At 41.5% G+C, this 16,784-nt stretch overlaps 1 protein-coding gene across 10 annotated transcripts in view; it reads left to right on the top strand.

Moving 5' to 3' along the window:
* Nucleotides 1-1,696: 1,696 nt before the first annotated feature.
* Nucleotides 1,697-16,784, top strand: part of tbc1d7 (TBC1 domain family, member 7) — a 31,980-nt gene continuing 16,892 nt past the window's right edge. The window contains exons 1-6 of one of the 10 annotated variants that reach the window (XM_063069974.1): nucleotides 1,697-1,835; nucleotides 3,282-3,397; nucleotides 3,986-4,066; nucleotides 5,700-5,887; nucleotides 6,867-7,004; nucleotides 8,922-9,067. In XM_063069974.1, coding sequence (XP_062926044.1) covers nucleotides 3,286-3,397; nucleotides 3,986-4,066; nucleotides 5,700-5,887; nucleotides 6,867-7,004; nucleotides 8,922-9,067 — 665 coding nt within the window. In that variant the 5' untranslated portion in view covers nucleotides 1,697-1,835; nucleotides 3,282-3,285. Of the gene's footprint in view, nucleotides 1,917-3,278; nucleotides 3,446-3,985; nucleotides 4,067-5,699; nucleotides 5,888-6,866; nucleotides 7,005-8,921; nucleotides 9,068-16,784 lie in introns of all 10 variants that reach the window. The other 9 variants (XM_063069970.1, XM_063069978.1, XM_063069973.1 and 6 more) reach the window with 9 other exon arrangements.

Below are 16,784 nucleotides of genomic sequence, written 5' to 3'. Positions count from 1 at the left end.
TTGCTGGACCGTTCATGGGCACAAACTTCTTGGTAGCAACTACACAGTTGCCAGAAGTGTTCCCAATAGCCTCGGACACCTTTGATCGCTTGAGAAGCCTCTTCACAAGGACTAGTGCTCAGGAACACTTAGTGACAATGGACCACAGATTGTGACAGAACAGTTTCAATCATTCCCAAAAATGAACGGAATAAGACATATTATATCTGCACCATAACACCCAGCTACAAATGGCTTGGCGAAAAGGTTTGTCCATAGTCTAAAGAACACACTGAGAGCAATGTCAGCAGAGCGCCCTATACTAACACTGCAGCGGAAGTTCGCCATTTTCCTCCTTGCATACGGCCAACTATTCTGTTCCTGGGTCATCCCTCACGTTCACGCTTGGATCTCCTAAAACTCAATCTCAGGAGAGTGCAGGACAAACAGCTGTGACAAATTGGAGGGTCCTCAAACAAGGAGTTTTAAGTTTCAGTCCTAGGCAAACAGTCCTGGCGTGGAACTACAGAGGTGATTAAAAGCAGGTACGTGAAATAATTAAGGACAGATCTGGACCACTCTCCTACGCAGTGGAGATTGAGTCTTATGTCACTTGGATACGTCACGTCAATCAGTTAGGAGACCAGAGTGTCAAATGATAGAGAAGAAAGTTGGCTCCCGTTATCAGAACCACTTCATACGGAGTCAGTCAATTCCTACAACCACCAAGGAGATCCAAGAACCAGAGATTGTTTCATTCACAAGTTTCACCGCCAAGCAACATTACACTCCCCTTTCAGAAAAGACGTTTCCCAGAAGAGTAAGAAATCCTCTACAACGAGTAAATCTTTAAGCCTGAATGGGACAATTTAAAATTTACTATGTTGTGGATGGCCGTATATGGTAGTTGTACTGTTGATTATACTATGCATATAGTTGAGATGCAATCTATACTGAGTTAGAGTTTATAGCTAAGCAGGTATAAGTGTTGTGTATTTAATATTTCAATCTATTTTAGTAATATTCTAGTATGTATTGTTTGATTAACTTTTCCTGTTCTTTTAAATAATTAATAACGGGTTATATGTAAAATTTCCTGAATTGCAAACGCTATCGCCCTACCACGTAATACGTGCGCACCTTGCTTCAAGTAAACTTCAACTACACCAAAATTTTCTTTCGAATTAGTTCAACGTTTTGAAGTTGCAAAATGTAACACCGTCTACCGCCTTCATCACTGGATAACAATCCTCGATTTGTCGTTTATTTTTCAATTTCCCAGAAGCTTGCCAGGCACTTTCCTCCACAATCACCCAATATCATCTGCCGTTCACTCCCTGCCGCCTCCACCACCACCCCGCCTAAGAGCAACTCCCAACAGCAGGCTCGGTCCTTGCTCGAACCAACTCCGCTTGATTCTGCATTCCGCCAGCTCGATACACGCTACCATTCGAATTCTCCATTGCTCCCCAAAGCCACTGTCGTTCTACATAATTCATCGGTGTTACTTTCCTTCCTCCCGCAGATTTTACTCCCCAAAGCAGCCGTATCGAATAACTTCCGGTCGCGCGCGCACGCACCCCGCACCCGGGCCCCTCTATGCGCGCACCCAATCGACCCCTGGAACTACGCGCGCGAACGCGGTCTCGGCTCCTTACCAGGAAGCCCAATTTCGTGCCTGCGCACGTCGCTCCACGCGATCCTCCTTGTTTCCTGGTCGGCGCGCGCCCGAACTTCTTCGCCTCGCCCGTGCACGCGCCTCCAGACTTCGATGACGTCGGTGGACCGGGAAACGGCGGGAGGGATTGGATAGCCGAGTCAGGCCGAAGGACTGCGGCCTGGTTTGGCGGACAGTGGTGGGTCCTCGGTGTGAGTAGGGAGGTGGTCGTGTGCTTTTCAGGTGGCACGGGCAGTGCACACACTGCCCGAACTGACGGGTCTGTACCGAGTGTAGACGACTTCATTATGCGCGCGTATATACCCCGTCACTGCGTAGTTTCATGTGCAGTCCACCCCCACTTCGCTGTCGCTGTGTATGTGCAAAACCTTTTTTACTGAATGTGTGCAGTTCCCATCAGTGTGTGTGTGGGCGCGCCCGTGCAAACCTCTGTTGTTTACACTGCGTGTGCGAGTATGTGCAGAACCTGTCAGTGTGTATGCACCCATGTACTCAGCCATTCTCTGTGTGTTTGCTGTACTTGCTTTTCAGTGGCTGATTTTGACTGGGTTGACTGCACGTTCTGATTTATTCTCAGATTTCTGAGAATTTATGAAGTTAGAGAAACCATAGAATCATACAGCCCAGTTCATCCATGCTGCCTGAGTTGCCTACACTACTCGACCCATTTGCTTGCATTGGTAGATAGCCTAAAAATGTCCTATTCATGCAACTGTTTAACCCACTTCCACCACTTATGCAGGCAGTTTGTTCCATATATCCACCATCTTTTGTGTGGAAGAAGTTATTCCTTGGATTTCTAAATCTTTTCCTTTTCATCTTAAAACTGGTACCTCTAGTTTTAGATTCCCCTCCCCGATTAAAAAAAAATTAACCATTCACCTTAAATATGCTTCTCATGATTTTAAAAGTCTTTATAAGGTCACCCTTCAGCCTCTCCTGTGCTCCAGTGAAAAGAGACCCAGCCTATCCTGTGTCTCATCCTCCACCAGTCCTGGTAACATCATTGTGAATCTTTGCACCCTTTCCAGCTTAATGATATCCTTTCTATATCCAGGCAACCAGACTTAGCCAGAATATTCCAACTGTGGTCCCACCAATGTCTTGTACATGACATCCTGACTCTTGCACCCAATACCCTAACTGATGAAGACAGGAGTACCAATGATTTTCACCACCTTATTTACCTGTCTCCACTTTCAGGGAACAATGTACAAGTTCCTCTCTTGTACAATGTTCAAGTATTATTTTTCCTTCTAAGTTATTTATCTTTCTTGGTGGATTAAAGTTAACTCTACAGGGAGGCTTATACTATCTCTTCTAAATGCATCCCTATATAATTTATTCAACAATAAAATGTCCAGTTTAGTAGATTTTCGTGACATTGTGAAAATCTTATTTGGGAAATATAGCACTAAAATTTAATGGTATACTATTTCCGTATATAAAAGTAACTTTCTCATTAAAATGCACTACTTTGATAATGGTAGAGTTTTGGCTCTGATTATCATAGCCCCATGTTCAATGGGAGAAGGCAGTTTAAATGGTTTGGCATGGACTGGATTGGCCAAAGGGCCTGTTTCTGTGCTGTACTTTTCTATGACTCTAGTCTCTTTGTCAGTAGAAAAATGGCTGAGGATCCTCAGAGGAATTTCCGTTCTCACTATTATGAAAAGGTTGGGTTCCGTGGTGTTGAAGAGAAGAAATCGCTTGAGATCCTGCTGAAGGACGATCCATTGGGTATACTAAGAGACTTTAAAGTATTCATTGTTACACTGCTAACTCTAGGTATTGGTAATTACCAAAATGCTGAAATAAAACTTACAACAGAAAGCGTGTTGGTACTGCAAAGTCTAATTCAGTCAAATTTACTTTATGAAGTATGAAATTGATTGAAAAGTTTGTGTGAAATGTAGATTTTTTGACTCATTAATTCTGTTGTGCACCATTGGTACATGAGAAATGGTTGTAAGATAAGTAAGTTCACTGCTAGTGATATAGTGGGACTAATATAAACACAAGCGGTTCTGCAGATGCTGGAAATCTAGAGCAATACACAATGTGCTGGAGGAGCTCAGCAGGTCAGGCAGCATTCATGGATGGGAATAAACAGACAGTGTTTCGGACCGATACCTTCATCTGGACAGTTATAAAGCTGTTTTTGAGAAAATGGAAATTACTGAAATATTTTTCATAGTTCTTGTTCATGTGTTGTAAGTTAGTGGAAATGAATAATGTATTTATGGGTTAGCAAGTAGAACTTTATACACTTGTATGTTGGTTCTATTAAAATTTAAAAATAAAAATTTTTGCATTTTGATTTTGCAGATCTTGAGAAGCTATGCACTTTTGCTCAACGCTATCCTCTCCCAACCATGTATCGCACTCTTGTGTGGAAAGTATTGCTTGGTATGTTTAAATACTCTTATTGTAGTATGTAATGGCATGATTATATCTTTAATAATCACTGAGGATGTCAACATTGTTTCATTCATTAAAATTGGGTCTGATTTATACTAAGGATAACTCCTATCTCATACAGTTTCATTAAAGAACGTTTGAGATTTTATTTGTGTGACTATCTTTCCAGCTGTACGATTAGAGCCTATTTGATTTGCTTTTCAGGCAGTGATATTGTTAGTTGAGTAAAGCAGCCCACTGGGTATTAGTGAGCCCTTCTGTGTGTATCTTAATATAGATAAGACTTTAATTACCTTGTGTTAATTACGTTGTCAACCTCTCAGTCCAGAAATAAGTTTTATTAATTCATTTCTCAGGATCTGGGTATCACTGGCAAGCTTAGCATTCATTGCCCATTTTAAATTGTCCATGAGAAGGTGCTGCTGAGCCACCTTCTTGAAACACTGCAGTCTTTCTAATTTACAGACTTCTTCAATGCTTGGGGTGGGAGATCCAGGAATTAGATACAGTGACGAAAAAGGACTGGTATTACAACTCCAACTCGGTGCTCTGTGTTGTGGAGGCAAATTTGCACAATCTGGAGCTCCCATTGGCCTGCTGCCCTTGTCCTTCATGGTATTAGAGGTTGAACGATTGGAAGGTGCTGAGAAGCTATGATGAGAAACAGCAGTACATTTTGCAGATAATACACACACTGCAGCCGCTCTATGCCAGTGGGAGGGAATGTTTGGTTAAGGTGTTTGACGTGGGCTGCTTCATAGAATCGTAGAAAACCTACAGCACAATACAGGCCCTTCGGCTCACAAAGCTGTGCCAAATATGTCCTTAGCTTAGAAATTATATAGGGTTACCCATAGCCTTCTATAGCTTCGTTGTGGATGGTGTCAAGCTTCTGGAGATTGCTTAGCACTGCTCCTGATTTGTGCCTTGTAGGTGATGGAAAAACTTTTGAGATGTCAGGAGATCATTCAGACGCTGCAAGATACCTAGCCTCTGCTCTGCTATTTTAGCCGTAGTATTTAAGTGGTTGGTTCATTTGTGTTTCTGATCAGTGATGACCCCCCAGGTGTTGTTGAAGGTCATTTTGGAGATGGTATTGTCCTTGAATATCAAGGATAGGTACTGAGATTCCTTCACTTGAATCATTTGCCTCAGGGAGATAGATATAGCCAGAAACTGCATTTGTTAATAGTGACAAAATATGTTTCTTACGCACTTGAGAGGCCAGAAAGGGCCTTGATTCATTCTGTAATATAGCACCCCAGAAAATGTAGCACTTCTAAAATTCTGCAGTGACTAATCATCCGAGATAATGTGCTTAGGTTACTAGATTGAATCCACAGCCTTGTAATTTAAGACACAGGCCCTATCACTGAAGTATACTGACAGCATTGCATTAAAGAGCATCAATTTTTTTCATTTGTCTACTGAGGAAAAAAAAATGTTTGCGTCTATGATAAAAGCAATTTTTATTTTAAATATGCAACAGAATAAATCTGGTTAAAATGGGGCTTGTTTTACTGTGTGACAGACAGAATGTTGAGATGTGAGAAGTGAATATTGGATTGGGAATATTTTCATCTGTAGCATTGTAATTAATATTTACCCCGTGCCTTCAAAGGTATTCTCCCTCCTCACTATGAATCTCATGCTGCTGTAGCAACATTTCGGAAAGAACAATATGAGGACCTGTTGCAAGCATTGCAAGTTATCCGTTTTGTTCAAGATTCCACACCACAAGTTTGGGTTTACCTCCGAATGTATCAGTTAGAGTCTGGAACTCTGCCACGCTGTCCATCTCAATCACTGGTCAGTTGTATCTCTATTGTTGACATAACATTTAGTTTTTGGAGACAGTAAAAATCAGGAAAGGTAGTTTTAAAAATTAAACAGTTGATTCACTGACTCATATTTACAAAGTTTAAAGTATGAGGTTTAATATGTATGTCATATAGCATTTTACTGTTATAGAATATAAAAATAAATGTTTCTGTTTGAATGGTTTGTATGGTGCTTATAAGCGTTATTCAAAGATTACTCCAAACTTATACAGCTTCTTTTCCTAAATGTATTTCTGGGGAAGTGGTGGATGACTTTAGTTGCTTTGGAAGGCTGGTGATGTGTCTTGCACAAAGTTGATTAAAAAAGCTATGATCTTGTTGGAAGTTAAATTTGTTAACAGTTATTCGGATACACTTCGTTTAATTTCTAGCTTTTGACATTATATTTTCAATATCAAAAATTAATTATGCATATTTATTTCAGTCTGCTTCGTAAACAGCCTTACGTAGCCAGCTGCTAAGGTATTGGGCTTTAATACAAATACTGATCCAAGATCCAGGCATCTCTCACAAGGCCTGTACTTACTGCCCTACCTAATTTTCACTGTAAAAGATGGCAGTGAACTGTATTGTAACCTTCCAGCCTACTCATCTTAAATGCATGTCCTCTAGTATTTGCCATTTTAACCCTAGGTAAAAGATATCAGTCATCTATGGTATCTATGTGTCTCAAAGTGATGTTCTTAAGTAAACTAAGCCAGTCTCTTCTCCCTGGTCTAGGTTTTGTCATTCTTCTGACTCAGTTCAATCCGAGAGCAGTCTGCTATAAAAATAAGTTGTTACAAGGTAGATCTCAGGATTGCTGTCACCACATGTACTATAAATGTAGGCTTTTCAGCTTTGTGAATATCATGACAGGAAATAAAAGAAGTACTATTTTGTTAACTTGATATTCCTGCAGCAATCAGAATAAGCATCCCTTTCACATTATATTTGAATAATGTCAGGGACCCGAGGACAAAATGTTAATTGCAATTGCGGATGCAATGGAAGAGATGATGGAGAACGATGTTGATGCCTATTGGTTAATGAAATGTTTTGTGAAGCAATTTAATAATAAATACGGAGATTCACTGCCTCACTTGGTAAGTAACATGATAACCACTGTAAATGTTGAAAACTTAGCTAGCAGAGAATGGCCTTTATGCTATAAAATAGGCAGCAGTGACTAGGAATGGCAGATGATGAAAAGTACATCGCATTCTGAGCTTGCTTCTTTGTTTTCACAACCAAAAACAAAAGGAGGGTTTACGGGATGATTTTGTTTGTCAGTAAACACTGCTGTTGTTTCAATAAATATGTTGTTAAACTTTGCGAATAAGCGCAATAATTGGCATAGTTGGAAGCAATTGTTGGAAGTTTCCGATGAGATGTTTAACTAAGATCCTGAATACTCTGTCAGATGGAAGTAGCATTGTGAAATATTAGTTGTGAAATTGGAGAAAGGAGCATAGGTATCAATTTGCTTCCATTTTTAATTGCAAATTATAAGCACATATTTTAGTGTGATAGTGCAGCTGTGTATATGTTATGTGCTTTCACTAGAACCTTGAGTAAGTGATATGCCAACAGTTCTGACACAATGAGATTTATCATGTAGTCTACCATATTAGGATTGTGAGGTCCAGCTAGCACCAGGTTTTAGCTTTAGGAATACCAACCAGATAGGTTCAGATCTCTGGTCATCTTTCTGAAGAGCAACAAATATTGCCTCATATTCTCTAAGGATATAGCAATGGAGATCTGTACATGCTGAGGTAATATTTGAGCCCTCCTAACTCAGAAATATGCAAGAATTGCTTGCTACTCAATTTCAAGAGTAGAATATACACCTCTGGTGTTCCAAGATCCACAATTTATCTCAATAGACAATAGGTGCAGAAGTAGATCTTTCGGCCCTTCGAGCCTGCACCGCCATTCTGAGATCATGGCTGATCATCTACTATCAATACCCAGTTCCTGCCTTGTCCCCATAACCCTTGATTCCCCTGTCCATAAGATACCTATCTAGCTCCTTCTTGAAAGCATCCAGAGAATTGGCCTCCACTGCCTTCTGAGGCAGCGCGTTCCACACCTCCACAACTCTCTGGGAGAAGTTGTTCCTCCTCAACTCTGTCTTAAATGACCTACCCCTTATTCTTAAACCATGCCCTCTGGTACTGGACTCTTCCAGCATCTGGAACATCGTAGTTATAGTGCCTGCTAAAACTGGATCACAAGGTCTGTTCATTTGAAAGGACAGGAACAGCAGGTACTTAGCTAAATAAGTAAGATTAATTTATGTCTTTTTCTTCATTGAATTCCATTAAAAGTTTTAAATTGTTTGAAAGAAATGTATTTTAAAATTAATTTTGTAATAGTATAATTCTTTCAAATATTTTTGAATGTTTCCCCAATGTCAGGATATTAAAACACACACATAGGCCTTTATTAGGTGACACCAGCTAAATCAGAGTAGTATGGATATGCGGAAAGTAATTGAATAGGCATCTGAAAGGAAATAATTTACAGGCCTTCTGGGATTGATATTGCTTTACCAGAAACTGTCCCAGGCTCAGTGGGCTGAATGGCCTTTTCCTGTGCAGTACCACAGTTGTGATTCTATTTGGTTGGGATAGTTTGAGGTAGCAGATCAATTCTGACATATACTTAGAAGTATAAGCTTGTAGTGGTGAGAATGAATGGCTTGTTAGAGTGGTGAGGGTAGTGGTGAGCATGAATGACTGTTTCCCAGTTCTGATGAAAATTTAATGGTTTGAAGTATTAAGTCTTTCTCTCCAAAGGTGTTTCAAGTTTTAACCATATAATCATATATAACATATATAACCATATAACCATATTTTGTTAGGTATTACTAGCGTTTTCTTTTTCTATTTTGTGTATCCCCTACCAGGGATATTTTACTTTTGTAGAAATAGGTAACTAAACCCTACAATTTTAACCTTAATGGAAGAAAATTAATGATTGATAATTTCTACATTTTTTTTTAATCAATGGTGTAGCCAAAGAGCCTTGAAAAGTACCTGAATCTAGAAGACAGCAAACTCCTCGCTCATCTTAAAACCTGCTCCGCCATTAATAAGCTCCCCTATGATGTGTGGTTCACACACTGTTTTGCGGGCTACTTACCTGAATCAAGCCTTCAAAGGTAGGCACTCAATTTTGTAATTAAAGTACACCTATACCACTTTATTAGAGACATAGTGGGAGGGCTGTCAGAGGTTACAGTGGGACATTGATAGGATGGAAAACTGGGCTGAGAAGTGGCAGATGGAGTCCAACCCAGTTAAGTGTGAAGTGGTTCATTTTGGTAGGTCAAATATGATGGCAGAATATAGTATTAATGGTAAGACTGTTGGCAGTGTGGAGGATCAGAGGGATCTTGGGGTCCAAGTCCATAGGACGCTCAAAGTTGACTCCGTAGTTAAGAAGGAACTAAATCATGGAATTGAATTTAGGAGCCGAGAGGTAATGTTGCAGCTGTATAGGACCCTGGTCAGACCCCACTTGGAGTTCTGTGCTCAGTTCTGGTCGCCTCACTACAGGAAGAATGTGGAAGCCATAGAAAGGGTGCAGAGGAGATTTACAAGGACGTTGCCCGGATTGGGGAGCATGCCTTATGACAGGGGTCCCCAATCCGTTTTTGCAATGCAGATTGGTTTATTATTGACAATATTCTTGCGGACTGGCCGACACGGGGTGGGGGAGTAGGGTTGCCAATGGACAAGAGTAGCAAGAGTTGTGCTTACCTCAGAAAGACTACAATGACCATGAAGCCTTGCGCGGCACCAGTGCGCATGCGTGACTTGCGCACGCGTGTACATGCCGATTTTTTTTCTGCAAATTCTTTTTGGCGATTCTGTTCAGGGGGGAGGTAGTGTTAATCACGACCGGAATATAGGTGATAAGTGGCTAATACACTCAATTTCATTTCTAAAAGGGTTTATCTAATGAATTTAATATTAAACACACAGCGCATATTTTGCTCGCATGAATATAGTGATAAGTCAATTATCGGCGAGGACAGAGGAGCTTGAAGTATGTGTTGAACAAACTTCCAGTAGAGGCAGGTTCGATATTATCAATTAAAGAAAAATTGGATAGGTATATGGCCAGGAAAGGAATGGAGGGTTATGGGCTGAGTGCAGGTCAGTGGGACTTGGTGAAAGTAGCGTTCGGCACGGACTAGAAGGGCAGAGATGGCCTGTTTCCGTGCTGTAATTGTTATATGGTTATATGAGTCACTTATAAGTCAATAGCATCATAACATTTTAAGTAACGTTTGGATATTAAACACACAGCATATATTTTCCTCGTATGAACTTATAAAATCATTGCAATGCACCAATATCGCCGAATCAGTGGGAGCCCTGGGCTTGTTTCCCTGCAACAACACGGTCCTATCGAGGGGTGATGGGAGACAGTGATACTCGAAGATGGTTCCTTATGTCCAGTCTATTCTGCAATTTAGTTTTCATTGCATTCATTGCAGAGATATGTTGGAAATGGAAGCAACGTTTTCAGTGCTTTCGTGGCTATCTCAGGATATTTAGCCTTGACTTTGATCCAGAATGCCGGCAGAGATGTTGTGTCAAACATACTTTTCAGCCCACCGTCATTTGCAGGCTTGAGGAGTGGAATGGGCTGCCGGCAATGGTGGTGGAGGCGGATACTATAGGGTCTTTTAAGAGACTTTTGGATAAATAGAGGGCTATGGGTAGCCTAGTAATTTCTAAGGTGGGGACATGTTCGGCACAACTTTGTGGGCCAAAGGGCCTGTATTGTGCTGTAGGTTTTCTCTGTTTCTACGTTGTAGCAAAATAATTATCATAATGACTTTACAGATGTTTTCTGTGTTTAATGTGGATTACGAGCTCATAAGGTAATTTTCAACAAGCTCATGTGAAATCCATTTAATGCTCACTAATATGCTGTTCAATAAATACAGTTTTACTTTCATAAAGAACAGGACATTTATATTTCTGGATGAAGAAATTGGAGAATAGTCACTGTCAGTTATTTGTGCATAGACAGATCCTAAGACTATACACAGATAAGTGAGAAATTAATCCTCTTGGTGGTGTTAATGGAGAGAGCCACATAATCTTTATACTTTATTGTCACCAAACAATTAGTACTAGAACGTACAATCATCACAGAGATATTTGAATCTGCGCTTCACACTCCCTGGATTACAAATATTAAATATTAAAAATAGTTAAAATTACTAAATATTAAAAATTTAAATGATAATTCATAAATAGAAAATAGAAAAATGGGAAGTAAGATCGTGTAAAAAAAAACGAGAGGCAGGTCCGGATATTTGGAGGGTACAGCCCAGATCCAGGTCAGGATCCGTTCAGCAGTCTTATCACAGTTGGAAAGAAGCTGTTCCCAAATCTGGCTGTACGAGTCTTCAAGCTCCTGAACCTTCTCCTGGAGGGAAGAGGGACGAAAAGTGTGTTGGCTGGGTGGGTCGTGTCCTTGATTATCCTGGCAGCACTGCTCCGACAGCGTGCGGTGTAAAGTGAGTCCAAGGACGGAAGATTGGTTTGTGTGATGTGCTGCGCCGTGTTCACGGTCTTCTGCAGCTTCTTTCAGTTTTGGACAGGACACCTTCCATACCAGGTTGTGATGCACCCTAGAAGAATGCTTTCTACGGTGCACCTATAAAATTTAGTGAGGGTTTTAGGGAACAGTCCAAATTTCTTTAGTTTTCTCAGGAAGTAAAGGCGCTGGTGGGCCTTCTTGGCAGTGAACTCTGCTTGGTTGGACCAAGTCAGGTCATTTGTGATATTCACCCCGAGAACTTAAAGCTTTTGACCTGTTCCACTTGCGCACCACTGATGTAAATTGGGTCGTGTGGTCCACTACTCCTTCTGAAGTCAACAACCAATTCCTTCGTCTGCTGACGTTGAGGGATAGGTTATTGTCTTCACACCGTGCCACCAGGTTCTTAATTTCCTCTCTGTACTCAAACTCATAATTACCTGAGATACGGCCTACAATTGTTGTGTCATCAGCAAACTTATATATTGAGTTTGATGGAAACTTGGCTACACCATCATGGGTGTACAGTGGGGGGCTGAGTACACAGCCTTGTGGGGCACCAGTGCTCAGAGTGATTGTAGAGGAGAGCTTGTCCTCTATTTTTACAGCCTGGGTCCTGTCTGTGAGGAAGTTGAAGATCCAGCTGCAGATCTGAGTGCTAAGGCCCAGGTTCCGGAGCTTAGGAATCAGTTTATTTGGAATGATAGTATTAAAGGCAGAGCTGTAGTCAATGAAAAGGAGCCTTAGGTAGGCGTCTTTATTCTCCAGGTGTTCTAAGGAGGAATGTAGGGCCAGAGAGATGGCATCTGCCATTGACCTGTTGCTCCGGTAGGCGAATTGCAAAGTGTCGAGGCTGTGGTTGATGTGTGCCATAACCAATCTCTCGAAGCACTTCATAGCAATTGATGTCAGAGCCACAGGTCGATAGTGATTCAGGCATGCCACCTTGCTCTTCTTCGGCACTGGGATTATCGTTGCCTTCTTAAAACACGAGGGGATCTTAGACTGAAGCAATCTTCCTTAATTCGGTATTTAAATGTCACTTAGAGTACATATTAAAGTCATGCAGAGAAGTTGAACTCAGTTTTAAGATCAAAGTTAATTTATTGTAGAAGTACAGGATTCCCCCGCCATCCGAAGGTAGAGCGTTCTGATGAAACGGTTCGTAAGCCGAAATGTCGTAAAGCGAAGAAGCAATTACCATTTATTTATATGGGAAAATTTTGTGAGTGTTCGGAGACCCAAAAATAACCTACCAAATCATGCCAAATAACACACAAAACCTAAAATAACAGTAACATATAGTAAAAGCAGGAATGATATGATAAATACACAGCCTATATAAAGTAGAAGTACTTTTCCACAATCATTGCCAGCACAGATCTCCGTAGCGAAAATCTCACGCAAGCGCCATCGGCAGAAAATCTCACACAAGCGCTGTTGGCAAAAACACGGCGCAAGAGCTCTCCAGTAATCTTTAAACTATGAAGCTGCCAAATCATACCAAATAACACGTAAAAATACACAGCAGATATAAAGTAGAAATAATGTATGTACAGTGTAGTATCACTTACCGGAATCGGGACAGCGCAGAGCACACCGATGATGGTGTGTTTGGCTGAGTCGTTGCAGGCTGGGTGGTGCAGTGGCCCCCACCCTCCGGGCTACCAACCGATACATTGCCGCGAAGCACGCAGGGGTCCAGCGGTAGCCGGGATGCACCCGGCACATCTTTAAGAAAAAAGCCGAAATAAACATGCTAATTAATTACGTGCTGCCCGACACGTAATTGTCGGCCCAGATTAGTGCTGATTGCCGATCACATCGCCTCTGATCTGGGCCGACAATTGCGTGTGGGGCGGCACCTAATTAATTAGCATGTTTATTTCGGCTTTTTTCTTAAAGATGTGCTGTGTGCCTCCCGACTACTGCTGCATTCTCCGCGAATCGGTACAGTACCTGTCCGCGGCCTGGGTGTTGGGGTGGTGGGATACGGGGGTGTCATCTCATCGTCGATCAGGGCAGGCAGCTCATCTTCTCCTAAGACTGCCCACCTCGATGTTGAAGGTCAAGGTTCGTCGTCTGCTGTGGCTGATGTGGAAGGCTTGTTTGACTGCTTCGCCTCGCGCATTTTTCTATCATACAGTTCTTTGTAAGGACTCAAAGAATCTTGCAAATATCCCCTAAACCTACGTACCCTTTCAAAATTAAAGTCGTACTTTATCATTACTCATTCGATTTCAATTGTTATTCTTTCCTCTTCCAATTGCATCAGCTCTTCATCTATCAGTTCTTGGTCATGGGATGCCAAAACCTCTTCAACATCATCTTCGTCAGCTTCCACAAGCCAAACTCACATTGTCTTTGCTTCGTTCACTACGATCGAAACGCTTAATTATGTCTAGTTTTACGCTAAGTGTAACACCCTTACGAGCTCTTTCAGGCTTTTCCAACACCATAGAACTCCTCTTGGAAATGACTGCTCACAGGCATGTGTTTAAGCAATGCTGGCGAGAATGCCATTCCGAATCCGGGGAGAGCGGCTGCTCGCTGCTTTTTATCGTGCGCTGAATTTTTCTCATAACGGTGAAAGCACCTTCTGAAAGCGAAAACAGGGTGCTTATGTAAGTCTTTTGTAACAGTGAGGTTTCGTAAAGCGAACGTTTGAAAAGCGGGGAACACCTGTATACATCTCTGAAATTCTTCAATTTTCCAGGGAGCCATGAAACCAAGAAAGAAAAAGAAATGAAAGGCAGCATGATCATCAACCCCCAAATCCACCCTCCCTGTAAAAAAAAACACGAACAAAAACGGAACGGACACATTGGCTCCCAAATCCCCCTCCCCTGGCAAAAGAAGAAAGAAGTTTTTTTTCTTTAGCTGAGATGCTTAATGTTTCAGCTAACGCCATCATTGTATCACGCATAGTTCATTCTTTGTCTTGCTGGAAAGGTAGCTGGAATGCTACTACAAAGTGAGGTACACTACTGTGTAAAAATGTTCTGTAAAGTGATCTTTCAAAAATAATGAAATGAAAAGTTTCTAAATATCAAAAAGTACTGTAAAGAGTAGTAAACAGTAAAAAAAACTAAATGGAGTCAATATTTGGTATCACCACTTCATTTCCGGTCAACAGCACATCTTGAAGCTTCTGTCTGCCATGAAATTTCTGCCTGGGAGAGACGTTGCTGATGCAGGATGACCACCTTGTGTTTTTTTGCTATGCTCAGTCTTGCCATGGTGTGAGAACTGATGAATTGAAGGTTAAACTGTCACATCTGCTACACCCCTTCCTTTCAGTTTGGTTGTCCTTCATCCAGTTGGAATTCTTCTACGCCCAATTCTGTTTCAATTGATCAGTTTAGTTCATTCAGCTCATTGTGTCATTGATTATTAGTACCGGTTTGTTATGGCAGGTGATAGGGCAAATTTGTAGCCATTGGGATGAGTTGCAGGATGAGTTGCAATCAAAGCGAAAAGTACCAAATACTGGTCTTAAGGTGTTATACTTAAATGCACATAGCATTAGGAATAAGATGGATGATCTTGTCGTACAGCTACAGATTGGCAGGTATGATACTCTGGCCATCACTGAGACGTGGCTAAAGGATGCCTGTCTCTGGAAGCTGAACGTCCAAGGATACATGGTGTATCGGAAAGATAGGCAGGTAGACAGAGGGGGTGGCGTGGCTTTATCGGTAAGAAATGATATCAGATCATTAGAAAGAGGTGACATGGGATTGGAAGGTGTAGAATCTTTATGGGTTGAGCTAAGAAATCGCAGGGGTAAAAGGACCCTGATGGCAGTTATATATAGGCCTCCAAACAGCTGCAGTGATGTGGACTACAAATTACAACAGGAAATAGAAAAGGCTTGTCAGAAGGGCAGTATTATGATAATTGTGGGGGATCTTAACATGCGAATGGATTGGGAGAATCAGGTCGGCCCTGGATCTCAAGAGAGAGAATTTGTAGAATGTCTGCGAGATAGCTTTTTAGAACAGCTTGTTGTTGAGCCCACTAGGGGATGGGCTGTACTGGATTGGGTATTGTGTAATGAACTGGAGGTGATTAGAGAGATTGAGGTGAAGGAACCCTTAGGAGGCAGTGATCATAACATGATTGAGTTCACTGTGAAATTTGAAAAAGAGAAGCCGAAAGCCGATGTGTTGGTATTTCAGTGGAGTAAGGGAAATTATCGTGGCATGAGAGAGGAACTGGCCAAAGTTGACTGGAAAGGGACACTGGCGGGAAGGACAGCAGAGCAGCAGTGGCTGGAGTTTATGCGAGAAGTGAGGAAGATGCAAGACAGATGTATTCCAAAAAAGAAGAAATTTTCGAATGGAAAAAGGATGCAACCGTGGCTGACAGAGAAGTCAAAGCCAAAGTTAAAGCAAAGGAGAGGGCATACAAGGAAGCAAAAATTAATGGAAAGACAGAGGATTGGGAAGTTTTTAAAAGCTTACAAAAGGAAACTTAAGAAGGTCATTAAGAGGGAAAAGATGAACTATGAAAGTAGCAAATAATATCAGAGGATACTAAAAGCTTTTTCAAATATATAAAGAGTAAAAGACAGGTGAGAGTAGATATAGGACCAATAGAAAATGATGCTGCAGAAATTGTAATGGGAGATAAGGAGATGGCAGAGGAACTGAACGAGTATTTTGCATCAGTCTTCACTGAGGAAGACATCAGCAGTATACCGGACACTCAAGGGTGGCAGGGAAGAGAAGTGTGCGCAGTCACAATTACGACAGAGAAAGTACTCAGGAAGCTGAATAGTCTAAAGGTAAATCTCCCGGACCAGATGGAATGCATCCTCGTGTTCTGAAGGAAGTAGCTGTGGAGATTGCGGAGGCATTAGCGATGATCTTTCAAAAGTCGATAGATTCTGGCATGGTTCCGGAGGACTGAAATATTGCAAATGTCACTCCGCTATTTAAGAAGGGGACAAAGAAGCAAAAAAGTAAATTATAGACCTGTTAGCTTGACATCGGTGGTTGAGAAGTTGTTGGAGTCGATTGTCAAGGATGAAGTTATGCAGTACCTGGAGGCATATGACAAGATAGGCAGAATTCAGCATGGTTTCCTTAAAGGAAAATCCTGCCTGACAAACCTATTACAATTTTTTGAGGAAATAACAAGTAGGCTAGACAAGGGAGATACAGTGGATGTTGTATATTTGGATTTTCAGAAGGCCTTTGACAAGGTGCCACACATGAGGCTATTTAACAAAATAAGAGCCCATGGAATTACGGGAAAGTTACATATGTGGATAGGACATTGGCTGATTGGCAGGAACCAGAGAGTGGGAA

The sequence above is a fragment of the Mobula hypostoma genome, chromosome 17, assembly GCF_963921235.1.
Source record: "Mobula hypostoma chromosome 17, sMobHyp1.1, whole genome shotgun sequence".
Classification (NCBI taxonomy): Eukaryota; Metazoa; Chordata; class Chondrichthyes; order Myliobatiformes; family Myliobatidae; genus Mobula; species Mobula hypostoma.
Note: the sequence above shows the minus strand (reverse complement) of the source record. Positions and strands in the feature narration are given on the sequence as shown.